The following is a 27,909-nucleotide window of genomic DNA, read 5'->3' as shown; positions in this document are numbered from 1 at the left end:
TCTAATTGTCTTGGCAGGGAGGGGGGAACTCTGGCCTTATGACATGTCTTCAGAAAAAATTACTTAAGCGTTGTCATAAATTGATTGGAAATATTTTTTCCTCGCATTACTCATGGGATGTCAACAAGTATGCAAATGTGAAAATTTAACATATGTCTCCTTGCTGCTTTTACACGGTTTCTCACACCACTTTAATGAGTAAAATCTGTTTTTTAAAATGCTGCTTCAGACTTAAGTCCTTTGCTGTTGGAGACCATCTCACTATTATTTTCTTAGTCGTCGGCTGCCATGTTAAATAGTTTATTCATTTGTTAATTTTACACACTTGGACTGCAGCCATTTTTATCTTATTATGGTCTTAGGCTGTAGTTAAAGTTCTTATGTCTGGTAATCCTCCTTGTTACATGGTGCTGCATCTTTTTTGGGTTTCTTTGCTGTCTTTCCTCAGAGCATTAGTTTCCATTGATCCTTTTGCTGCAACTATTTCAGTAAAACATCAGTATCTTTCTTCTGATCTCTTCCATAAATGCATTTATTTCTGAATGAACCTATAATGTTGTTAACTTCTGTAAAGACTTCCTGACAGCGTAATAGCCAGGGATGGACCAGCGATTTAGATCTAATAAGACCCAATCAGGTTATTTTGTGTTGTGCCTTCTGTCTCACATCTGTTGGTGGAAGGTGGTCCTGGCTTTCCTGTCACAGGAGCCAGGCAGTCCCCTTGCCAGCGTGGTCCTGCTCTTAATTTGCCACAAGTGCCTCAAGCCTAAAGCCCGGAATATTTATTCTTTTCCTGAAACCTGCCATGTCTACCCCCCACACTTAGCTTCACCATTTCATTTCACTGCTAGTATTTTTACATCAAGATGTAATAATGCACATCAATGAGTTGGAGATGTTGTTACAATTACACGTAATTCGCACATTCTATGTGTTCAAGTCTGTTTTGGAGTTGTCTTTTTGCAATGTTGAGGTGTACTGGATTTTTTCGGCTGGCAAAGATGGGCAGAGATGGTGACAGGTGCTGGAGCACGGCCGCCTGTGCCGTGTTTTGCAGGTAGACACCAGGAGTCCTGAGATAAGACTTGCAAATCTTTCTCGATATTAAAGTATTGCGCAGTCAGTTTGGGTATCACGGTGCAATATTAGCTAAAGCTTTCAACAGAGGGCACGCAAATGAAGGTTATGTGCCTGCAATAAACTGCTGGGTTTTGTGCTGTTTTGCTTTCCTTTGTGGTATAGAAAAAATACACTCATGCAAATCCTTTTATCTGGACTGCAGGCTTCACGTTTTGATACGAACAAAAAAGGGCATCTTGGAAGACAAGTGAGATGCTTTAAAGTGTAACTGGGTATGCAGGTCATCTTGGCTGTTGTAGACAGTGCTTCCTCTCTGCCGATTATGTCTGCCTTAGATTTTGTCTACAACCATTTATTGCTTAAAAATTTAAAAGGCAGTTGAACTGGGAAGAGTTAAGTGAACAAGATGTGACTTCTTTTGTTTTTTTAAATGCAGTTGTGCTTTTGGGATGAGCTACTAGAGAGTATGGGATGGTCTCTCTCTCTGCAGCTCTTGCAGATGCGTTATCACGGTGTCCTGAGCTGCTCTGCATTGAGCACCGGCCCGTGCTCCGTTGCAGAAACCACAGCGCGCTTTGCACGCTGAGTCTGCCTCTGTCAGTATGGCACAGTATAAACCAATAAATAACTGCTCTGTAAAATACTGGCGCTACAGAGTGGGCACGACCCATCTCAAGGTTCAAACTAAACCCAGGCATGTGTTTGAGTATCAATTTAATTTTTTTTAATTTGAAGAAAAAAAGTACATTTTTGCTTTCGAAGTTGGAGGGAGAGTAAAGTGTGTATTGTATATTCAAAGTATAAACAACTAATGAAAACAATTTTTATGGAATTATTCTTCTAGGTTTTAAAATTTCATACTTTAAAGGTTACTGCCATAATTACTACTCTGTCAGTGCCATGATGACAGTTACCTCATCTACTACTGCATAATGTTTTGAACAGTAACACGAAAATAGATATTCTCTGCCTCTCTATTTGGTTTAGTTAAAGTACATATTTTAAAAATATGAATAGTAAAATGTTTCAGATAAGAATAGTGGTGTATCATGAAGTGCATGCAAATACATTTTCTTAAAAATGGTTCAGCTAGCAAATGTAAAAATGTGCAGCCTGACTTTATTTTCCCTTCTCTGGCTGAAATGTTTTATAGACAATTTCCAAGCATTATTATTGAATTATTCTTTTAAACGAGATTTTGTTTTGAAAATCTTGAAACAGACAGATGGGAGCCTCTCTGGAGAGTCAGCTGAGGAACACGAAAGTGTTAGTTTGGTTTTCTAATCCAATTCTCACTTGCATAGGCTGAATTGATAGAAATTGGTTGTTGCAGCTCCCTTCTTCTTGGGTTACTGAGCAGGGCTGCCCAGCCCGAGATGCGGTGTATCCATTCAGGGAATGAGTGCTCTGTTTGCAGTGAGATCCTCACTCCAGTGCTTTGGATTTAGCTGGGGATGCTCCTTGGTGCTGAGGATCAGTTTGTGGGAAGCTCCTTCGGGAGCTGTGAGAGTCGTTCGTAGCTCAGTTATCATCAGAGCTCCTCAGTGCGCAGGTCTGGATGGATCCACAGCTCTGCACTTCGCTTGGGAGATGTGGTTGTATGAGGTGCTGGGGTTACTTTTCCTGATGTAGACTGGAGTTTGTATATTCTTTGAATATTCTTTGACGATTTAGATGAGGGGATTGAGACCATCATCAGCAAATTTGCTGATGACACCAAGCTGGGAGGGAGTGTCGACCTGCTGGAAGGCAGGAGGGCTCTGCAGAGGGATCTGGATAGACTGGAAAAATGGGCTGATTCCAATGGGATGAAGTTCAATAAGGCCAAGTGCCGGGTGCTGCACTTTGGTCACAACAACCCCCTTCAGCACTACAGGCTGGGCGCAGAGTGGCTGGAGAGCAGTCAGACAGAAAGGGACATGGGGGTACTAATTGACAGGAAGCTCAACATGAGCCAACAGTGTGCCCAGGTGGCCAAGAAGGCCAACGGTATCCTGTCCTGTATCAAAAATAGCGTGGTCAGCAGGGCAAGGGAAGTGATCCTTCCCCTGTACTCTGCATTGGTGAGGCCACACCTGGAGTATTGTGTTCAGTTCTGGGCCCCTCAGTTCAGGAAAGACATTGAAGTGCTGGAGCGGGTCCAGAGAAGAGCAACACGACTGGTGAAGGGACTTGAACATAAGACCTATGAGGAGAGGCTGAGGGAGCTGGGGTTGTTTAGTCTAGAGAAGAGGAGGCTTAAAGGTGACCTCATCACTCTCTATAACTACCTGAAGGGAAGTTATAGCCAGGTGGGGATTGGTCTCTTCTCCCAGGCAGTTAACAATAGGACAAGGGGGCATGGGCTTAAACTCTGCCAGGGGAAATTTAGGCTGGATATTAGAAAGCAATTCTTTACAGAGAGAGTGGTCAGGCATTGGAATGGCTGCCCAGGGAGGTGCTGGACTCGCCGTCCCTGGAGGTTTTTAAACTGAGATTGGACGTGGCACTTAGTGCCATGATCTAGTAAACGGACTAGAGTTGGACCAAGGGTTGGTCTCGATCTCTGAGGTCTTTTTCAACCCAGTCGATTCTGTGATTCTGTGAATAAACACAGGCTATTGTTCGAGTGTGCAAACAGCTTGATGTGTTCCACATAGAAAGAAGTTTGATCTGGAAAAATAAGCTGTGTTGCTGTATGTATATAGCGCATTTACAGTAAGCAGGGTATAGAGTGGGCAAATAGGAGCAGTAGGTCAGTTGTTAGCTCACTGGGCACTTGTCCAAATATCATTAAAAATGTTGACATTAAGTAATTTAGGGGTTTAATAATATTTAATTAACTACTATTTAAACACCTCCGTTCGATTTGACCTACATGTCTAGCTTAAAAGTTCTGTATAATAGATTTGACATGTTCAGTTTATAGTGGTTTGCGAAAGGCAATAGAGTACACCTCAAACTTCTGATAATCCCTTGTTCCTAAAGAAGAGGAACAAACAAATGCACCATACTAAATATTGTCCTTTTTGTTTATTTTTCAGATTAGCACTGTACGTATACGAATATCTGCTCCATGTAGGAGCACAGAAATCAGCCCAGACGTTTTTATCAGAGGTATGTTTCCCCATCTTTTTTTTCCTTACGTAACTTTCCAGTGTGTGCAAGTGAAATAAATATACGTTGGCCTAGGATAAGCAGCAGTGGCAATGTTGAATTTCTGTTTACATTGATCAGCATAGATTTCTGATTCTGCAGCAGCCAGTTTGCCTTGTCATTTAACACACCTTTGCATAACTGTTTTGCTGTGATTTGTTACCCTATTCTGCGATTTGCTATCACATCGGGGAAAGATTCATCTATTTTCTGTAGTAAATGTGCATGTTAGAGAACGCATTGACCAGTAGTCTGTTCTGATGACCTTCTAACTTGTTGCTGATACCTCCAATTATGGATGATGTACCCTCCCAAAACACACAGCGATCATTTATTTTACATCCCACTGTCATACGCTTGCAGTTCACATTCTCTTGAGCATCGCTGATCTCCCTGTGTGTTCTTCCCATGCTTCTAACCGCTTCTTTTTGTCTGGCGCATCAATTATGACTACAGCCATTAGGTCCTGTCTCATAAACGCTTTCAATGTCTAACAGTATTTTTACCTTTACGCAATAATTTTTCATAGTCTTTCAAAGACTTTGTGTACATCTTTTGAAGATTGAAGTAAATTCTGTCTCCTTAGCATTGTACATTTTTCCTGAGATGGAAAAATACCTGTATACCAAACATATTGAGGTCTTTTGGGTTTATTATTTTTTTTAATCTTTATTTGATAAGAACACTTAAGATAATAATAATAGTTGAATAGTGAGGAGAAGCGAGGAAAAAATAGTCAAGATGTTGTGCTTGCTTCATGTGATATTTCTCTAAGAGTTAAAAAAATTAATATGCTAGTGATTACGTTTTTGAGGTGGGATAGGGGAGGGTGAGAAACTGGAGCATTGTTTGTGGTGTTTATAGAAAATTCACTTTGCAGAGATGATGAAAAGAGGTAGAATTGTGGTAGTATCAGTATATAGTAAAGTATATTTTTGACAATTGTTTTTTCTCTTTGGTAAAGCAATGGAAAAATAAGAAAGAAAATAATGGAGAGTATAGTCTTTCCCCAAACAGCTGTCATTTGTAAATAATACCCTGTGCAGGATTCATTTTGCTCATTTTGGTTTTATGATATATTTGCAAAATGAGCAGTTGGCACAAGTATAGCTAGTATGACATTTGTATTTCTAGAAAACATTCAATATCGTGTGTTGAAACTTAGCATTTAAAACTAATCCACTCTTTGGTTATAAGGAAAATTTCAGGTCTGAGCAACTGTAATAGGAGAACATATATCAAATCTTTAAAGTGAAGACTAATAGTAGCCAAAAGATGGTAAACACAGGGCAGGGCCAAATACTGTATAGAATTGGTATGCAGTGTCTGTTACATTTCACATGAAGCTGTGAGTTTATTTACCTCAAGCATTAGCAGTGCAGAAGGGTAAATACTACGCTGACAACAGTTGTGAATGGTTGTGTGGTGGAACCAGAGGCAGTTACCACTGATATGGAAAAACCTGGAAAACATATCTGGGAGGACAGGCTTAGAATGAGAAAACTATACACTAATTTGGCTTGGAGAAAGTAAACTAAAATGCACAAGTTAAACGGCAAGTGGTAAAAGCAGCAGAAAAAAATGATAGTTTATTGTGCAGATCTTAACAGATCTTAGCACTGTAATGCCCATTCAGTCCTGGGCTGCAAATCACAAGTAGCTCTGCCCCAGCCTTGTACTCCATGTCAGTGAGCCGTTTTTGTTGGAGAGTATTGGCATATGGGATGAAAACAAGAGAACACAAGTTGAGAGAAGCACAAAAAAAAAGTCCTCTAGTGAATTTATGATGTATTGAAAGCTACAATTTTCTGTACATTTTTGTCCTTTTCTGGCTCAGTGCTGTTGAGAAGTAACTGCCCCGTTGCAGCCAGTTTGTTGTGAGAGGACTTCAGGTGAAGGGGACACCCAGGTGGCATAGGAGGAAATTCATGTTGGTTTGGACCCTCCTTAAAAAGCATGGCTGTTTGAACTCAGTGGTCTCTCTGCTTCAGTAGTCTGCATCTGCTAAAATCGTTTGGATGGATTTAGTTAAAAATGAGTAGCTCTAAAACTTGAACATGTGGGTGTAGAAAGGAGTAAGCGTACAGAGATTGTCTGACCTGTTTGTCTTTTATATGTGTAAATGACAAAGGCTAGGAGCCCTTTGTTAAAGATCTACCAAGGAATGTGTCTGAGAGTCATGGAACAAAATTAAGAAAAGGAAAATTTCAATTGGATGTAATGGAATCCACTGTGCTCCTAGATAACTTAGAGATGGTTGTTTTAATTGTTCCTGTAATGCTTTGTGTCTAGTTTAAATTCCATAGAAATGATCCAGTCAAAGGGCTGGAGAACTTGCCCTGTGAGGAAAGACTGATGGAGTTTGGTCTTTTCTCCCTTGGGAAGAGAAGGCCCAGGGGACACCTCATCACAGTGTTACAGTACTTAAAGGGTGGCTACAAAGAGGACAGAGGCTCTTCCTTGGTAAGGAGCCACATAGAGAAGGCAAGGGGCAACGAGTACAAGTTGCACAGGGAGAGGTTTCATTTTGATACGAGAAAGAAATCTGCGGTACAGTGAGAACAGTCATTCACTGGAACAACCTCCTCAGGGACATGGTGGAGTCCCCATCGCTGGAGGTTTTCAAGATGCAACTGGATGGGGTGCTAAGGAATCTCATCTGTGCTCTTTTTCCCACAGAGGGCTGTGCAAGATGATATTTCAAGGTCACTTCCAACCTGAGCTGTTCTGTGATTTTATGAGTCAGTAAGGTCTAGAAGTCCTCTGCTGATCTTTCAGTTAGGAGGTGAACTGTGCCTTGTGGTCCTTGTTGAGTATGGCCTTCAAAGCTTTGTTGCCTTCACCTCTAAAACACAGGACCTCAAGGTCTCAAGGATTTTCCTGGATCTCTTGATACCAGAGACCTCTTTGGTGTGTTGGCTGTAACTCTTGTATCCTGATCTGCAAATTTGCTTCCTTTCAGGAGACATGGCATGAAGTACTGGTTTGAAGTAACTCAAGAGCTGCTTCATACCAGTTCATCATAAAACTGGCAAAATGTCAAGGGACTAGTACAACTAGCTTTCGTCTAAACCATGTCATTGCTTATGAGGGTTGGATCGAGTTGTTCAGATGGGTACACACACATTTTTGAAGCAAAAGAAGCTGTTTTGCTCCAGATTCTTTCCTTTGGTGTCCCAGCTGCTGTGTTCTCCTTGAAGAGCTGATCGTTATCTCACATATTTTCTATGCTTGAAGTTAGGTCCTAGCCTCGGAGGAATAATTCCTAATAGCTTGGGCGGACCAAGAAGGTGGGCATTTCCCAGTTAATCAATCACCTGTTATAAGCTTAATTGTTACAGTTCACACTGAGAGTATTTTTCTAAAATTAGTAACTCTTCATAAATCTATCTCTATGGCGAGGCAGACTTGACATTGTCCATGTGAAAAAACAAAACCAAACCCCTTTAAACAAGCCTCAAACTTCCACATTTCCTTTGAGACTCCTGTATAAATTTCTCAAGATTAAATATGTCCTTTAGAAAGGACCAGCATGAGCCCTGTGAGTTGGGTAATTTCCTCATCAAGCCCCAATCTGAAGAGCATGAGTACTGCTCAGGCATAGAGAACGCTTTCTGCACACAGATAATTTTTACTCTTAACTGAATGATTTTTCAACTTCAGGAACAACTTTTTGTTTTGGTTGTGTGATGCATCTCTTCAGTATGTTGTTTTTGAAACTTCTCAGAAGTACTGTGTGTTCCTGGTGATAAACACAAGTCCTTCCAAGCCATTCCCATTGAATGTGAGGAGCAATCATGCGTCAGGGAAGTGTATTTGAAGAGTGTGTAATACCTTCATAGCAGCTTTAGCTTTTATTTATCGTTTTCATTTTTTATTAATATTTTTATCTGCCAGCACTTAAACAGGAGCTTTTAAAAATATGCTTTTTATATATTACCTGCTGTTTCATGGTGGTGGTATTAAGCATCATGCAGTTGGTTCATGCTGACGACTTTACCAAGAGAAGTGATAGCACCTCAAGGTTACCTTTTAAAAATAATTTTTAGATAGCAAAAATATTTTTAGTAGTTATATTCAAATAATATATCAAAATTATGCTAGGTTACTTTGTACGAGCACAAAGAACATTTTTAGGTGTGCGAACTACATATTCTGCTCCCGGTAGCTATTGGCAGAGCTTGTATGTGTTTAAATTTCTGAAGAACTGGATGTGGAAATGAAGTTGGAGTTGAGAATCAAAGTTTTTGTCTCTTTTGGAAAATGCTGACTTTACCAGTGCCTCTTGCGTTACGAGCACTGTATCAGCCTTTTGTAGTAAGATTTTATTTTTGCTTATATAGATATCTTTGAGTACCTTTCATATTCAGGCTGTTTATGCAGTTCATTACAATAAGCTTCTTCCTGTCTGTAGAATGGAATATGGTTTGTGGTTGAATAATAATTTTTAACAAAATTGGAGAGGAGATAATGCTATGTGTAGTTGTAACGGGAGGAACTCGGAGTGTGTGCGAAGCCCTGGTTTCACCCAGTTTTAACATTTGTCTGTACAGCGTTGTGTGGATTTCAGGCTTTATTGTAGTCCACACTGATTCTGTAGTGAAGGACAAACTAATGACTGTGGCATTAATAACATGGTTGTGCGATCATAGTTAAGATACAACATTTGGGAAGAGTTGCAGAGAGGCCGAGTGCTGTCACGGTGCGTTATGTCATCTGATGGGTTTGCTGATCAATGGGAAAAGTGTGAAATCAAGGGTAAAAGTTCTTAAACTGCATTTCCTTGCAAAACTGTTAAATAAATAGAGATTCCTGGGTGGGAAAGCAGCCATAGCCCATATAGCTCTGTTCAGGAGCCAGAGCAGACAAGCCAAGCCAGACGAGCTTTCCATTTTCACTGAGTGCTGGGAAAGTGGGTTATAACTGATGCTGCTCGTATTTGCCACATTACCTCCAGCCGTAAAGCACTCCTTGAGGATTATAAAACACCGCTCGCTTTGGATGCGGAGGGAAGACTGCCACCTGCTGAACCAGTAACACCAGTTCTGTCTCTTCTGTGTTTTCCTTAGTGCAAACTGGAAGAGCTTTTACATCATTTTAAGAGTACTTTTTAACGCAACTTTTTCTTTTTTTGGGGAGCGTGGGCGGACACACGACGACGACACTTGCATTTTTGACCTCTAAATAATCACGTCAGTGTTGGAGTGATAAAAGAATACATCGTTAACAGAATTCTACTCAGAACTGAAATTTAAAAAAAAAATCTAAAATACACTATCCTAGAATAAGGAAAGCTTATTTTAGGTATCAGCTGTATTAATAAGTGTAATGAAATAAGTAATATGGTCATCCACATTGATGATGATAAAACCTTTCATAACTACAAAATCTTCTCTTTCTTTTTGCTATCTGCCTGAATTACATAATGCGTTTTAGTCACAATGATCACAAAAAATGAACACCTCTGTTTCTATTGTTTTGTTTTAGATAAGATGGGAAAAAAACATCACACTGGGGGAGCCCCCAGGATTCTTGCATTCCTGGTGGTGGTAAGTATCAATTTTCTTTTGCTCAGGTTTTCAGATTACGTTGATTGCTAGTTCCAGCAGCTGGAGGCAAGAAATTCAGGTGAACGTTGTAGAAGGAATGTGAAGATGAGGATTGAGAAACATTTTCCTGTTAGGGAATGAGAGAACAGAAGATTAGATATAGAAAAAATCCATATAGCAGACATGGGAAAAGAAACATTGCATAGTGTATTGGTAAGAAATCACCTTTGGAAGAAGATGGCCTGCAATTCTTTCTTCACCACCTTCCAGTAAATTGTGCTTGTAAGAGATCATTATATATATTTGCAATAATTACATTTGGAAAAGAAAGAAATTTATATATGTACATACAGAGACACTGCATATGGATGTGAGCTTCCTCAGTCTTCATTCCATGTTTTAGCCACGGGAATAGCATATGAAAGCAATTAGCTGAAGGCAAGCTACCAGCCTTTTTGTGAGGCAGTGTGCATTAGCCGGGCCTGGTGCTGCAGTGTTTGCATTTTCAGTTTCTTTGAGCTCGGGATATGGGTAGACATAGGGTTGACTGGTAGTTTTTTATGCGTGATACCATTTGCTTGTATATGCTGGTGTGCAGAGACACGTCAGTGTTTGTAGAATACCCATTTGAACACAACCCCAGTTGATTGGTACATCTGCATGGAAGGTGGCATACTCTTCACTGACTTCTCTTTCATAGCTTTTAGCTGTGTGATGGAAGCCTGGCAAGGGGAACGTGTTCCTTGTATCTCTGTCTGCATTATCCTCAGTTTTGTTCGTCTGCAGCAGAGTGCTCACATTTTCCACAATTCCATATTACAGCGCTGGAGTAAGTGACAGAGGATTAAGTCTAAAACAATAAGGAAACACTACAGAACTCTAACACATTTTGTGGTTTTATTTGTTATAGCGTACACATAATTTCATTCCAGAATCTTTTTGTGCATAGCTGAATAGTTGAGGAGGGAGACCAATGGGAGAACCAAAATTTCCTTTCACTGTTTGTAAGCCAAGAACATACCCATCTATTTCCCACTCTTGTCCATAAACCTGTTTCTCTGGGAACTTCTGTTTAAAGCATGGTGTCGGACATTGGAAGTACTCCTGGGTTTCTCTCCGGCTTTTTATGTTATTGTGAATCTGTCCCTTCCTGTGCTTTGTGGAAGTTAATTGCAGCACGTGAAATGCAGAGCTTCAGTAATAAGCTTTGTAGCCTTAAACCTTGTATATTAGACTAGCTTCTTGGTTTATACTGTAGTGGTATTAAAGGAATACAGCACTGGTTGCCTTGAATCAGATAACCGGACTTGATTCTTCATAGACGTGTTACAAAGCTAAATTCTTTCATAGAGGTAAGTGTTTTTCATCCTTTGGTGAGGAAGCAATATGTTTGTTTCTATATGTGAACATGCATATGTGGTGTGTATATACTATAAATCTACACAAGTATTACAGTGATTTTCTCACCATCTCTGTAACTTCTTAACTTGCAGTGTGTTTTGGGATCTCTACTGTGCAGCTCCAGAAAGACGAGAAACATGTGAACATTCAAGTGAAGCAAAAGCCTTTCACGACTACGTAAGTTTTGTGTGTCTTTACTACATTTTCATTAATGTTATGTATAAATGTGATAGGGAAGTATTTCTACACTACAGAGGCTCGGAAATGCAGGTGTCCATCATACCTACATAACTTTCAGTTTATGGGGATGCCTTAGAATTAAGCCTTGTTAACTTTGTGATTACCCAGCACCATATGGAAAACCCCTGGAAGCCATCTCAGAGGTCAAAGTGCTGTCCCCTGTGTTAATGCAGAATGAGAAATGTCCTTCTGTCGACCCTGCCATGCACACATCAGGCGGGTCGCAAAGGCATAGGGCAAGTGGAAGCACAGATATGTCCTGTCCGCATGTCCGTGTTCTGTTAGTGCTAAAGAAAGCATTGTTCAGTAGATGGAATTGATCACCTGGTTTCTATCAGGACCATACTGACTTACAGTGTGATTGTTCTTTGGAATGTTTTGTATCCTGATGTTAGTATTTCTCATCAATGTAATAAACACTTAAATATCATAGAAGAAGTCAAATGCAAAATCATCCAGTCCAAGAAAACAGGAGGAATAACGGGCAAAAGTATTATGCCAGTTTCGATGCCTTTGAGACTTAGTTCAAAACACAGAAAGGAGATTGGTGGTGTTTTGCCTTCAAGGACTATTAATAAGAAAAGAAGAATTTAGAAACTAGGGCCCAAAACATTGCAGCAGTTTCATTCTGTTTTCTCAATTTTCATAACGTAAACACATCTCTACAAAAAATGTGGAACTGCATTCCATGGTTAGGATGGAATCTGAGTTCTTCCTACTATGTCAGCTCCTCTCCATCTGGTGATTTCATTTTTCTGATGAAACCCTTATGGGGCTGAGCACTCTCAGTTGGTCATTCCTCTGGGCCATTGATGTAGTCTAAAGAGGGAGTGTAACTCTCATGGTACAACTCTGAAACCACTTTCCTTGAGTGTTTTCCAGCTCTGCCAGAAGTACTGTCTAGTTAACGCAGAAGAGTATTTTTATAGATAAAATTAGAATTAGACTGCCATAACCCAGTGTCGTACAAACACAAATTCGGAGAAATGGAAATGAATCAGCTAAGTGACCATTTTCCCTTTTCTGTTGTCATAAGCTGATAATGGCTGATAGTATGTGACCTAATGGTGATCTTGCCTTATTTGTAGTTAACAAGGACTGTAGGTTGCAAATGCACTACCAACACAGTTAGAACTGTTGGTCACGTTTACTTACAGACCAATGCCACTTTAATACCCTCTTCTTGGTGGGTAACAGGTAACCGAGCATGGACAGTTTTGCACACTCATGTCCAGGCTATATTGATCACTAGTTATAATTAATGAAGAATAAATGTCAGAGAGAGGAAAAAAGTTATAAGGAAGTTCTCCAACTTGGTAAAGCACATTCCTCAAATTAAAATGAAGGAACTCTTGCAAGTACCGTTGCTGCAGTATTTTTCACCTGTTCTGTTTTAGATGTGCAGTTGTTGGAGAAATACATTATTTCACTGTTGTTTTGAATTGTTGTTATTAGAGGAAGGTTTAACTCTCCACTGAAGGCAGAATAGTTTTACAGGAATAGTTATGACTGCATGGAATGACGATAGTGCATTACACTTGAGGAGATCAGAATCCACAGTATGGCAGTTGACTTCAGTGGGGGACACAATGCTCTCAAAATGTAATATGTGTACCGAAAGCCAAATATCTGAAACCTGAATATCAATGCTTTGAAATAATTTTGAAACAAAATTATCAGAGAAGAGTGAATTTTCAGTGAAAAAGTACTTGGAAATCTAAAAAGGAGACGAGTACACAATTCTTCATACTCATGAGTGTTTCACTGATCAGTAAGTTCACTGTTGAACCTAGATCTAGAGGTATACTAAGAACTTGAGTGGGTGAATCAAAATAATGTCAAATATAATGTTGTCTTAGTATCACTCTTCTAGCATTTCTAACTTCTGCAGATCTTGGAATATTACATGGGCTTATTGCTCAGTTCTGTCTACATTGTGATGTGTATTGTCATAATTTTAAAAAACTGAGAAAATACTCAAATGAGTTCTGTGTGTGATACAATTTTGTGATTGAATGTTTAAGTTACTATATAAATAAAGTTGCGTTTGAAGGAAAAATAAAATGATGGTATGCTTCTGTACGCACATCAGTCTGTGTTAAGACAGGATGGATGTTTATTTTAGAACAAATTCACCAGGTATTTCTAAAGCCTGTTCTATCAATCTTTTGAGGTGACAGGAAAAGCTAGCTTTGCATTATTTTTGTCACAGTTAAGATAAACTCATCTAATATCTAGCAAGGCTCATGGTGTTCCTTATCACCATCATGTCCTTTTTGCTTGGTAAGGCAGTCTGCATCATAAGTGCATACTTCTAAAATCTTCCTTGTATTTAATATTTCATGAGCATATTGTACGTTTATATTAAAGAACATGGCAAATCATTATAAAATACAGCCAAGCATAGTTCACAGTAGAGGAAGATGAACATCTATTAAGTGAAACCCTGACCCATGTAGTGTTTTGCCAGTTGACTCCAGGGGGTTCAAAATTCTGTTGGCACTGAAGACCGTCAGAGAGCCGGTCACTGGATTCTGGCTTTGTCATCAGGTCTGGTAAATCAAAACCCTGCTGTTAAATTGCAGGCCAAGTATTCGAGCATTTGTAGCTATACTGTCATATCTGAAAACAGTAATTCTCAAATACAAAAGGCACAGAAGCCTTGTTTACTAATTCACGCTAGCAATTCAGAATTTTTTATTTGGTATGTATTCTACCTGACCTAAGAAAAATCATTCTTCCTGAAGGCGTGAGTGATCTGGTTAGACCATACGTGTCAAGTTTAACAGTAAGTAGGCTGAATTAGCTGAACCAATATCTCGTCTCTCTTTGCTTTTGTGAAGAGAAAGGTATAAGAAAGTTTGATTAGGAGGAATTGCATCTGATTTAATGATTTGTGAAATACTGCTGCCTTAGTCAACGCAGTTGCGAGTCAGTCTAGAGCACACACAAGTTGACTCAGGTTGACTCATAGATACAGAAAGACTTGGGTTTTTAAAGTTTACTTCAAGTTTTACAGTATCTTAACTGCAGATGCAAAAATAATGCCATTTGATTTCCCTCCCTCTCCTCCTCAGACAACACTTTTTTGAGACACAAGGTTTAATTCTTTAGTTACTTTACTATGAGATTTAATAATATGTTTAGCTTTTAGCTGAATACAATTAAATAACTGCGGCTGGACTTTATCCATCTGCAATATACTTGTGAGAGGGGACTAGGAGGATCCTTCTTGGGCTGTCTATAGTGCTGTCCTGAAGAACTGCATATGGAGTTGCCTCTGATATCAACTCTGCCTTATCAAACAAACTGCATCTTAACCTGTGTGTGCCTACCAGCCTATGCCACTGAGTCTGTTCTTGACTATTTGTGTAAAAAAAACCCCAGTAAACTAAAATTATTTTAGGTAACTGTTAATTAAATTATCTGATACATACGTGTGTACAGGTTTGTTTGTATAATAGCATCCTTGTTCTGCAGAGAAAGGGTCTGAAAGTACTATTTGGATTGTGCTAATATAACTTCAGATTTTTATCGAGCTAGTGAGAGGAGAAGAATCTTTCATGTCTGACAGCAGGAACATGAAGTGACTCTCAAGGTGGAGGCTGTAACTGCTTGCAGTACTAACAATGTTCATCTTACTAAAAATCCAATAAATAGAAAAGCAAAGGCCTATTCTGACTTTAAAAAGATTTTTCAGTGATCATCCTGAGGTTAAGTATTTGCAGCTCCTCCATATTATCTAAAAGGGATTCTATTTTTATATTCTATTGAGACTTGCAATTGGAAATGTTTTCTTCTGAGCGAACAAGGTTCTGAACTCATTAGGTGCATCTATCTAATACATTTTAGGCTTGAAAAGACATGCATGTCATGAAAGTGCGTGTGCTGTATGAGGGAGATAGGTCCTGGCCTTGAAGTTTCAACATAAATGATTTAGCATTAGAAATTTTTTACATTTCAGGTAACTCAGGAAAGAAAACTGGTGCTCTCTCACCTAGCCTAATAATATTGCAGGTCTTTCGGTAGGAGTAGCTTATCTGAAGTAGAAAAGCCCCTGTGTTTCTTCTTTAGAACCTGTTACTTTTCCTGGAGAAAAACCTCTCTGTTCTTTGAAGTCTTGTGAAAAAATTGTTTACATGGATGCTGCAAGACAAAATTTAGTCTTCACTGTAGAATGGGTTTTTCTTTCTTCGCAGTGTCCTAAGGAAGTTACTTCATCTCCCTAGTTAAGATCTCATTTCTCGGGATGTTGAACTGAGATCTTCTGTTGAGAGAAGTGGGTTCCAATGTGCATCTTGTTCCTGCCTTCCTTCCACTTCTTTACAAGCTGAAAACATACTTGGTCAAAAGGGGAAATAAAACATAAACCTTGTGATTCCTTGGAGAAGAATGGATTTTAGCAGAGCCCCTACAAATGAACTTCGGGCTACTGCAAGTGACCATTCTCCTCTTCCTCAGGCCTGGGCATTTGTTCACATCTCTGGAGCCTGGGTGGTACCTGAAAAGCCTTTTCTTACAAGATAATTTCTGTACATAACAATTAAGATATTTTTACAGTCCAGAAGTTCCTGTGCCTCTCTCACCCTCCTTACACTGCAAGTTCTTCCATGTGGTATCAGGGATGGAAGAACTTGTTTTATCAGTTGATACTCTCGCCTTCCTTAGCTCTTGCTACTGTTGTCTTCTGCAGGCAGGTCTAGCCAGGGCAGCTTGTGCTTCTAGGTCCTCCCAGGTTTCTTGCTAAAAATTGGATTCTGGGTCTGGTTTCCAGCTGTCTGTTTCCACAGAGAATCCACATTAACTGCTTCTGCTTAAAGTAAAATTCAAAACTAAAGCTCTCCCTCACCCCAAGTGTAGAAGAGCAAGAGATAAGAAGTACTCAGCGATTCAGAGATAATCTACAAAATGCTGAATTCAGTGACACTCATGGGATGAATGCCAAATTGTATTGCCATGGGATCATTAAATATATGGCTCCATGAATGAGATCATCAGATTTCGGATCTCTGAGCAGTTGGTAGCATTCCTGCAAACTCAGGAGAACCTCTCTCCATTGCTGTCTTCTCTGTTTTCGAGGTTCTCCATGATCCCATGGGCTGTCACTGAAAGCAGAGGTTCCCAGGCACAATTCTACGGGTAGGTGTGGTTTCTTTTGACTGAGAAGTATGCGTGATACCCTACATAGTTTGTGCTTGCCCTGCTTTACTCAGTAATGGTCAAGGACTGTTGTACCAAAACAAATGCTTCTGGTCTGAGTCACCTATTAATTCCTTACATTGGTTCTGTGAACTTGTAGAAGTCCTCTTACATGTTCACCCGTCATTAGTGTATCTGTAATTTCACCTTCAAAATACAATCTTCAGACATATGATTCTTCCTACTATGTAGATACTACCTGTGTCCACTGGGCGAACAGGTTATTTCTTAAAACTAGAAAAAACTTGGTTCAAGTGGCCATAGCATCCTTTTTGCAAGTAATATGGAAATAACAAGCATCTCCTTCCATACAGTCACTGTTAAAACAATATCCTTTGCTTTCTGTGTAAATAGCATTCATTTTTTAAGTATGAATGAACTGCCTTTCTTTGCTGCTCTTTTCATTCTGCGGAGATCATGTCTCACTTCCCCATGTTCAGGTACATGTTTAGTAGAATGCATTCCTAGATAGGAAAGCCAGAAGGAGACCAAGGAAGTCTGGCATTTGCTTCGAAATTCCGTATCTGAACATTTTAAGTAAATCAATATGGTTAAAGATCACACCAGTCTATTAAAAAAAATAAACAATAAATCATATTTTTTGTAGAATAACTCTGTTAATGTGTCTTACAAGGTGATAAATCCTTGGATTCTCATATGTGCAACCAAAAAGCTACAAAAGTGAAAAATGTGGCAAATGTTTAGAATTCTTATCTTCCTTCGATTGTTGGTTTTGTAGGAGCACTAGCATCGGATGAGGTGAATGTCTTTATGGGAGGACAGCGCTTGTTGGAAGTTTTGGGGAGGACAGCGTGGTTCACAATCTGAGAGTCTTGTGTAATGGTACTGGCAGAATTGTACACAGGCAAACTTAACTTTTTCAATCTCTTCAGCTCCTTAATTTTATTGCTTAGTGATGTTCTTTAGTGCAATTGTCTGGAAAGGATTAATTAAAAGCACACTCCAGCCCGCAGGCAAAGTGGGCGTCACTTTCTGCAAAACTGCATCGACTCGTGGTCAGGATTTGGTCCACATATTTGTAGTTGTATCTCAAAATGTTGAACTGTTATCTCCAAGACTGTGAAACTGATTTTGTTTTCACATATTTTCAAAGCTGAGAACTCACTACATTCCTTGGGTTGTAGAGTATGCCTTTGCAGGAAGACATGGATTTATTTTCTTCTTTTCTGTTAAGAAACCCCCAAGAGAATTCTCATTCTCGCATTTCCATGAAGGAGGAAGATGTGCTTGTTCTGCTCTTATCATCTTCCTCCATCATTCCTTCCCATCAGTTATTGGATAATGATTAGATATGAACTGCTCTGTGTTGCAAATGTTAATTGTAAGCTCTGATAGATAAATGTTTCTTACAGTCTACATGTTTTTTTCTCTTTATAGAGGTGATTTCACAGGTAAATTTGTGCTATGCTTCTGTTTTAATGTCAGGACTAAGCCATTTGTTTCATAGAGAAAAAGCAACATTTCCGCCCCAAAATTTTAGCACTTCTCCTTTGACTGGAGATTTAATTTTCTCAGAATTTAGAAGTAAAATGGTTAATTAGTTTGAGTTAAGTGGAAGCCTGTGACAGTGTAAGGAACCACCATCTCCCTCGGAGGCAGTTTAGCTCCTCTTTCATGGCTCCCAGAGGGAGGCAGTGGACATGTTGAAAGAATGCCTCTTTTCTAGGAACCATTTTACGCTTCATTTTCATTGAAAACTATAGGAGATAACAGCCTTTCTAATGAGGGGAGGCTTTCTGGGAATGTTCTGTGCAAAAAATAGTATTTATTCAGAGTAGAGCACTAAAAATATTTATATACACTATAAGTAAAACCATGGCAAATTTATGAAATGAGACAAAACTTTGTTTTCTTTTGCTTGAAGGAAGGAGGGAGTATTTGAGGATTCAAAAAGTTGTGGAGAAGTCAGTGGTTGAAGAGATAAATGGGGAGTGCACAGGGTGGGGAGAGGTCAGAATACTAAGGGAAGTGGCTGGAATGCCCAGGCTGCTTTGCAACATTCCACAATAGCTTAGTTTTTACAATATACAGGTAAAATCTGGTTTTAAGATTATTATTTTTTTAATGGTGATGTTAATAGATGCTTTAGTCCATAATAGATGTCTCCATTAGATATCTCCATTAGTTTATTTCTCCTTTCTGAAATCTAGGGCTGTCTTTATAATTAAGACAAAACCAAGGCACTTCTGAAGTTATGACATAAGTTATATTGCCTGGAAGAAGGCTCCACTGAAACTCCTCACCAGTTCGATGGAAATCCCAGAATACTGCAATTTTTTCTTTTCCTGCTTGGTTGTCTCGATGAGCAGTTGTTAACCATTTCTCAGACTGATGTTGTTAAATGTATCTTAGTGTAAAATTTCATGTAATAATCATGGTGTATTTGGAATTGAACTCTGCTGATATAAATTTTGATTTTTTTCATTTGCTATAATGGATTCTTTATGCTACGACAGTGAAAGCTGCATTACAGTTTAAGTTTTAAACTTTATAATTTGGAGTGAACTCAAAATGAAGGTTTCCATGGAGAGAGTGTATTTTTTATTTTACAAATGGAAGCATATGCACATTTCATGGCATGTGTTTTAATATTTCAATATATAAAATTGTAAACCTTGTGGATTTTAGACATAACCACAAAAGCTGTAGAAACGTGGATTCTTTTGGATTTATTTTGCTTTTCAGAGTGAGAAGATACACTCTACTATGAGTTTAAGAAGCACGCATTGAGAAATGCCATGTTTCTAAACTTCTGGTTTAGTAGTTGTATTTAAAAACATGCACCACTGTTGATGTACAGATCTTTCTTATTCATTGCATAGCGTACACATTATGTTTTCACAGCACTCCAGAAGTTGTAGCTTAGTAACGTTGCAAATATTAAATTGACTAACAAATGCTCTGAATTTAGAGTTCAGGATCTCCTGACATTAATATTTAACACTGATTGTGTGTAATGCTTTACCTTAATAAAGCACCGAGCAAACATTTGATCAATAGAGAGCAAATGTTGGATTAAAGCCTCACAGCAACCCACTGCATGCTCTTCCTCCCCCTCGGTATTCTTTCTTCTGATGCTTCATGTTCCGGGTCAGGATTTTGTCTGTTTGTAATGCTCAACAATTTAGGTAGCATTCTATTAAATGTTTGCGTTTAGCAGTTCCGATTTAGGTAGTGGGATTTCTCTCTGAGCTAATTAGGAGAGGGTAACCTGCGAACTCTGCAGAGGTGTGTGTGTGCACATCTGTATGTAGCTATACATTTCTCTCCGCCAGAAGAATGCAGTGCAAGCCAGTACTACACTGATCTAAAGCGTTTTTATTTTTCTGATACCAGTATTTCGCTAAATTTAAGGTAGTTTGCCTAAATGTATTCTTCTTTGGCCTCATAAAAAGTAAAAGTGAAAGTGAGAGAGTAATTTCTGCACAATATGCCGAACACGGATTTTGTAATAAGCTTGACTGCTCTGTTAATACGTCTAAGTGACTCATTTCAGACTTGCTTAACACATGCCGGGAAAATCCAAAGACTTATAGCTTCCATCTGCTCTCTAATATGATGAAAGATGAATCCTGAAGATCACAAATTGCAGGAGACATGCAGCTCTTAAGAAGAACAGCTGAACAACAAATGCCTTATGAGAGGTGGTGAAAAATGAAGTAATGAGGAGGAAAGGCAGGCGAGCCTCTTGAGGGAACATGGATATCCATGGCTGACTAGAACTGTCACATCCAAACATTACACTAAATATGAAATGCACATTATATAACACGAGTCACAGGGAACAGATAATAGTATTTTTGAATTTTTTACCAAATTAATGCCATAATATTACAGGCAATTGTGCTAACATGTATTCTTGAGATGCACAGAATGGTTTTACTTGAGAAGAAATGTTGTACACGTCTCCATATTAGAATATCTGTTTTGCAAATGAGGTTTTGAAATCTTGTTTCTTGTTTTGAAATCTTTGCATTCTAAAGTTAACCACTGGGAATATGTAAACCTTCAGTGTATACAAATTGACCGTGGCCTTCCTATGTATACTGTTGCAGAAAAAAAACACAACATGCATGCATGTTTACCTAGAGAAAAATGGAGATTGTGGCATAATCAAGCACAATCAAAATTAAGCTTGACTTAAGGTGAAAATCTGCTTTGCACTTTGCATTGTAGCCAGTTCATTGTGACTCCTCCTTAAGAAGACATCTCCCTAGTGCTGTCACAGTAACATCCACAAACTGGATTTGTGCCAATTAGCGAGGATACCTATAACAAAACTCAAATGCAGCAGTCTGTAACCCATCAGAGGCTAATGTACCTTGCCAAGAAAGTAGTAGTCTGCATAATTCACACCAGAAGAGGTGCATGACCTGTCTAGTTTACTCTGACATCGGAAAAGAAAGATAAAGCTCTTTATAAGGTGTATGATAAATATTAAGTTCTGAGCCATAAAGAATCTGGAAAACATTTTCCAGTTCTGCTTTCAGATCCCATTTCCGTAAATGTATTGCAAAACTGAAATTTTAGCCTATGAAATGTACAAAGTTCTTAACTATAGAATAGTTAAGGAAATATAATCCATGAGATGAGTTTTAATGCCTTTTCTGTTTTAAGAGAGAGTCAGAAGAGTACGCAGATAGTGTAGATGCGTATAGCAGAGTATGATGTTACACTCCATAAATCAATTTTACACAAGTAAGACTTGCAGTGAGATTTGTAAAGGCAGACACTTGAATCTCTGTGGAGCGTGACCTCATTGACTTCATCACAGATCTACACAGATGTTACAATCTGCCTGTACAGGTTTGATGGCAGGATCAGGGACTTTGGCCCTAATCTGGCAAGCAATTTCACGGTTGAGTAGCATTATATGTGTGAATACTCTTGTTAAAGTCACATATATGTTTGCAATATCAGGATCATAGGAAACTGTATGAACACAGTGGGTTATTCTTTTTTAATGTCCAATTTTAGGCTTATTTCTCAATATAGAAACCAATCATTAGTTTATTTAGTCTGTTTTTTTCTGAATATTTGTGTTCAAAGAGACCCTTTTCTGACTCTCTCATGAAGAAAATCTCAAAATCTATGCTTATAAGGACAAAAGTGCTGAAGATGGGTTCCCTGGACAACTCCTATATATCACTGCAGAAAGCTTTTTACTCCGTCCTAGCACTTAATAATATTTTGTTTATTTTCCCATTGTTTTCATAGTTGTTACATTATTTTGTGTACAGCAACGTGTTTTCTGACTCCCATTGCCAACTGCTTTTATTTCTCTTGTTTGAGCTGCTTTCCTCCCATTGTCGTGTGGTGAACTTGGACTGGGGACGGAAGGATCACAAGAGCGTAGCTCCAACCACTGTTGAGTCGATCCAGCTGCTCTCTTGGCTTCCACTTGTTTAGAACAGTTTACTTTCTGCTAGCTGGATAGTTTAATTTCACATTTGCAGTAACTGCCCTTCTCCCTTGAAACATAAACAAAATTAAAAATAAACATCCTCCTACCAGCTGTTCTGTCTCGTGCTGTGCGATGGCCATCCCTCAAGCGTTTTTGGGGTCTTCTGTCCTCCTTGATGTTGGAGATAAAGATGCTTCCTCTCACTGTCTGTGGGGAAACCTTTTCTTCTAGCATTAAGAAGGAAGTTTTGGATCCGTCAGCATCTCGGGTTTCTCCATTCCCTTTGTGGGTGGCCTTTCTTGGTGCCTGGCTGTGGTGGTGTCCTGCAGCTTGGCTACTTCCATTAGCTACCTGAATATTGTTAGTTCTTGGAGACTTAATGTACCACCATGAATATTCAGTCTGAGCTTTGATACAAAGCTTCTTCGTGTTTTGTCAGGTTTGAGTTTTAATCCTGTGTCATTTCAACAGTGAGGCACATAGGCAAAATCGTTATTTCCTTTTCCTCTTAATAGGTAAAAAGGGAGCTCCTTCTCATCCCTGCTGTCTTTTGTGATAATTTTCAGAATTTCTTCATCCTGGAACAAAATTGGTATTGTTAATTTTTTTTGCAGCACCACAGTATGTGGAGGGTTTTGTTGAAGCTTCTGTTCTCTGAATCATGTTTCTTAAATTGTACAAGGGACTAAGCTTTCACTGTTTTTTTAAAATATCTTTTTTAGTCTGCTTGATTGCTTAGAAAACATGACCTGATTGAATGATGGAAAATTATTAGGTACCAAAAAAAGACATAACTCCAGTAAAGTTGTCATCACTTATAATCAGTTTCCTGAAATCCAAGTTAGTACAAGAAAATAGTATTGAAGGTGCATCCAAGAGGGTGATTTCAAAAGAGTCTTGCATCTGGGCAGGAACAGCCCCAGGTTCCAGTATAGATTGGGGAATGATCCATTAGAGAGCAGTGTAGGGGAGAGAGACCTGAGGATCCTGGTGAACAGCAGGATGGCCATGAGCCAGCACTGTGCCCTTGTGGCCAGGAAGACCAATGGTACCTGGGTTGGATTAGAAGGGGGTGGTCAGTAGGTCAGAGAGGTTCTCCTGCCCCTCTACTCTGCCCTGGGGAGACCACATCTGGAATATTGTGTCCAGTTGTGGCCCCTCAGTTCCAGCAGGACAGGGAACTGCTGGAGAGAGTCCAGTGCAGCCACCAAGATGCTGAAGGGAGTGGAGCATCTCCCGTGTGAGGAAAGGCTGAGGGAGCTGGGGCTCTTTAGTTTGGAGGAGACTGAGGAGTGTTTACAAATATACAAAGGGTGAGTGTCAGGGGGATGGAGCCAGGCTCTTCTTGGTGACAAACAATGGTAGGACAAGGGGTAATGGGTTTAAGCTGGAACATAAGACGTTCCACTTTAACTTGAGAAGAAACTTCTTCTCAGTGAGGGTAACAGACACTGGAACAGGCTGCCCAGGGAGGTTGTGGAGTCTCCTCTGCAGACATTCCAACCCGCCTGGACACCTTCCTGTGTAACCTCATCTGGGTGTTCCTGCTCCATGGGGGGATAGTACTGGGTGAGCTTTCGAGGTCCCTTCCAATCCCTAGCATTCTATGATTCTATGATTCTGTGATTTTCATGTTCTACTCTGTTACCGGATGTCTTCTCATCCCATAGTGATAGTTCTAGAACCTTTATAATTAATAAATTTACATTTTAAAATTACAACTAAAGTACACAAACAAGTGTAGCTTTCAGTTTTCTTACAATATGTCTAATAATTTTATAAAGTGGAATCTGCAGCTAAAAATATTTTTTTAAATCTATTCCTAGTGACTTAAAGTTTTCTTTAAGCTGAATTGTTTGTCCAAGGTGTCTGCTAAAGGTTGAACTCTTTTTCCCCAGTACCTTTAAGCAGAAATGGCTCTCTGAGGGTTTACAGATATATATCTAGATCGATGGGTGGACAGAACGAGAGGACAAATGATTAAATAGCGCTGTTCCTTTGGTGGTACTGTTGCATTTCATTGTGGGAGAAGAAATGGATGAGGTAGCTCACCTACCATGGCAAAGCAGTCTTTGATTATATGATGTTTCTGCCTACTGGAGGCATTATTAGAAGGGACATCGCTGTTTTGTAAATGAGGCAAATACTGTATTGGTGAATATCATCCTTGCGCTCAGTATGTTTCTCCCTTACCAGCCTCTTATACTACAAGAGGAATGTGTAGCCCAGTCCATCTGCAGAGCAAGGATCCCACATTAAAAATCAACCAACCTGTGCATAATCATGTAGTTACCGAGCGATTCACCGCGCTTACAAAAGGTTTTTAGAGGAAGAGTGGAGATTAGACACCCCCGGCAGCTGTTTGAGGAAAGTGGTGGTCACCACTACCCTTCCCGCTGAGCGTCTGCTGGAGTTCTGCTGGGGAATGCCTGGTTTCTGGAGCTGAGACAACCTGCGGCCCAACCACCGAACTGCAGAGCCACTGAAAACAGGCACTTTTGGAAATAAAAAAGAAGGTTTAACAACTCCAAACTTTTTTGGTTTAAAAAGAGGCTGTGCTAGCAGGTAAACATCTTTCAAGCCATGTGGTGGCAGAGCGGGATTTTTCTAGGAGGTATTTTTTTATTAAATACCTATGTTCAGCTATGTTGTATTTAAATCCTGTGGTAGACACACAAATTATGTTGTGTGGATCGTTCAAATCGTTCCCAAAGACCCTCTTCAACTCTACTGCAGTCTTCAAAGCGTTTGTCAATGACAATTTGGGTTAGTCCATGTTTCTGTGGATTAGACAGCCCTTATAAATGGTGCATTTAATGTTGAGTGGCCCGTGACTTAAAAACGTCAAAATAAATGGAAAAGAAAAAATTACCATCTTGATATGTTTATTTTGTACTTTCTTCTTAATTTGTCAACTACCCAACATGCAAAATAAATCAATCTTAAGAAAATAAACAGGTAGTTGAATGACAATATGGGTGTTGCAATGCGCTTCAGCTTCCACAGCTGTTGTGTTATTGTGAGCCACAGGGGATTGATTTTAACAAGACTCACGTCTCCTGTTCTTGGGAGTGGGATTTTGTGTAACTGGCCGCTGCTGGTTCAGACCCAGTGCTGGCAGAAAGAGCAGATCATTATTTGTTTGTAACCTTAACTGGAAAAGGCTCGTTACCATCTAGCCTAGGTTTGAATTATGGTTAAAACTTTTGGTTTTGTTATGTGCCTTAAAAATATGTTTAAAGAGAGCAGGAGCTGAAGGAGGTAGTAATTTGGGCTCTGATGATTTTGATACTGTGAATTAAATCTCAGCTGTGCGTGCCTAACGATTGGCTACAGGTTCTTGCTAATATAGGTAGTCTGGGTTTTTGTTGTTGTGTTGTTGTTTTTTTTTTTTTTTTTTCATTTTCTTATTTTTATTTTCTTTTTTTCCTTCAAAAACTCTGCAGTACACAGCAGCTTCTGTTGAAATGAGGTCACCTCGAGGGTGCTCTGGCTGTCGTGAATCAGGCTGCCCATGTAAGAGTCTGCGTGCATGTATAGGCATTATGATACTCATCCTTGTAAATCTCAGGCTTTATTGTTTCAGGCTATGGCTCAGTTCATACATGTGTCTGTATTAATATCCTTGTTCTTTACAAACAGGCAATTTTTGCTATGGGGGTAATGCTGGATTAACCGAAAGGACTCTGTAAACCCATCAGGTAAAAGACATGGTGTACTCTGCCAGGAACTTCCTGGTTTAAAAAAGTTATAGTAAAACATTAAGTCAGATGCCTGTTCTCTTCTTAGATTACTCACAGTTGTCAGAATTTCAGGTTGAGACCAAAGGAAATACTTCAAGAAATAGATCGTCAAACATTTACATACTGGATTTCCTATTTATTACTGACTAGAAGTCGTGTCAGAAAATGCATTCCAACTTTATTAAATGGGGGCTGGCAGAAGTTGCAGTTGTTGAGAATACTGCCTTGGTAGTAGCAGAAACAACTATTGATTCTGCGTGTGTTGTAAGGAATTGCACACAACCATTACCCAAATGTGTATATTATGTCTTCTCCTGGAAGAAGAATTGTGTCAGTGAAAATTGCCTTTTTATAGTAATTTCTGTGTTATGTCTTTGCTGAATAGACAAACCATGGAGCTATTCAACCTGCAGAACTCAAATGCGTCCATTTTTGTGTTGCGGATAATGCATCTTACTTGAACATTTTAAAACACATGGAGTTGCAGTTGGTACAGTTCTCCAGGGAGCTTATTTCATTTCCTATGACACTGAATCTGCCCATCCTTAAACTTTCTTTTGGATGGGCTCTAACCTTTTCCTTTGCTGAAGGATTGTTACCTATGAATGTCTACTCTTTCAAGAGATGTCAGGCCTTATAGGCCGGGTGCCTTTTGCTCTTATGCAAAACTTTCCTATTTTCCTTGTTGGAGGCACAGGGTTTTTTATGGTTTATGGTTTGTCTCTTCAGGGGTGGATGCACAGTGTTTGGACTCTCTGTAGGTTCTGGAAAACAAGCTTTTTTGGCTTGTCTAAGAATATATGTATCTAGACAAAATTAGTCTGCTTGCATACTCCTAGCTCAGTGTCTTCCTTTCTGGAGCTTTCCAGATGTTGAGGATTCTTTGCCGTCCATAGGATTTGTCTGTCCATCCATCCATCCATCCATCCATCCATCCATCATGCTCTGTTCCTAATGGGTATCTCTTCCTCATCCGTTCTGTGCTCAATGCTGCATGACTCTGCTCTGAGAGCAAACCCCTGGTTCTCCTGTGACATGTTTCTTGCATCTTTGTGTCTCTTTTCCTTTCATCCTCAGATTTCTATCTTGATTTTATTGTCTGCTTAGTGTTTTGAGGCCCCAGTGGTGATACTTGATTCCTCTGGTTGTCTTCAGCAGAAATTCAGGTGCCCCAAGAGACAAAATACTGTTGGAGTTGTTTCTTACAGTGTGACTTCCGTGGAAGATACAAAGGCTTGGCAAACCTGTACTGGTCCTGGTTTTCAAGTCATCAATATGTAGTAAATAAAAGTATTTTACTTGAAAATCTCCAAACATACTCATTTCTGGAGAAGAAATAATTCCAGAGTTTCTTATGTGTTCCTATCACAGGTGTGTTCTAAAGACTCTTGAAGTTTTCCCCGTAATTTTAGCTGAAATTTTAGTGCTTCTTGCATTTGAGCGTGCTTCCTTAGTATGAAAGAGAAGGAAGTTTTGAACCTAGTGCCCGTGATAGTTCTAGCAAGCATTTGGCTGTTCTGTAAAAAGGCATTTCCATACCAGTTAAACTGTATTGCACAAATTGCCAGAGTGAAACGGAGAAGCGTGATTGTTGAATGTCTAAACTCGATGTTCTGATTTCTGAGTCTTCTATGATGTGTTTACAGTATTTTAGCGTAACTTCGCCACAATCTTGCTATGAATATCTTCCAAGGGTGTATGTGGAGCTGACCTGCGTAGGCCAGTTCCATGCTCCAGATGGGCTGTGAGGATCCATCTCATGAGGAACCAGCATGGAGCCCCCCGAAACATCATTAGACAGGGGGTAGCAAATCTGACATTGGGAGATTTGGACACAGAAAAGGAGGAGGGGCTGGGGAGATTATAATTACTTATTGTGGGGCAATTTTCTCTCTTTATCTCTTCCTGCATGCAGCTTTTTTAAATGCTCAGGAGATCACTGAGATAAAAGAGCTTGAGGAGAAGACTTCTGCAACTTACCATCTAAAGCATTTCTGAAACAAAATTATTTCTTTGGTTATTACCTCATATTGTAGACCTGGAGGTGTTTAATTATCTAACCTTTCCTTCTGTGAATTGCTGAGTACATGGTCCCGTTATTTAACCGCTGAGCCCCCCATGCCAGGGCAGTTCTGCA

At 39.5% G+C, this 27,909-nt stretch overlaps 1 protein-coding gene across 3 annotated transcripts in view; it reads left to right on the top strand.

Annotated features, from left to right (window-relative positions):
* The window catches only part of SSBP2 (single stranded DNA binding protein 2), a 186,798-nt gene that overhangs the window by 39,845 nt on the left and 119,044 nt on the right, over positions 1 to 27,909 (top strand). For all 3 annotated transcript variants that reach the window (XM_065046440.1, XM_065046441.1, XM_065046439.1), the window contains exons 2-4: positions 4,104 to 4,176; positions 9,703 to 9,764; positions 11,258 to 11,342. In XM_065046440.1, coding sequence (XP_064902512.1) covers positions 4,104 to 4,176; positions 9,703 to 9,764; positions 11,258 to 11,342 — 220 coding nt within the window. The remainder of the gene's footprint in view (positions 1 to 4,103; positions 4,177 to 9,702; positions 9,765 to 11,257; positions 11,343 to 27,909) is intronic.

The sequence above is a fragment of the Columba livia genome, chromosome Z (genome assembly GCF_036013475.1).
Source record: "Columba livia isolate bColLiv1 breed racing homer chromosome Z, bColLiv1.pat.W.v2, whole genome shotgun sequence".
In the NCBI taxonomy this organism is placed as follows: domain Eukaryota; kingdom Metazoa; phylum Chordata; class Aves; order Columbiformes; family Columbidae; genus Columba; species Columba livia.
The sequence above is the reverse complement of the archived record's forward strand: the minus strand, read 5'-3'. Positions and strand labels throughout refer to the sequence as shown.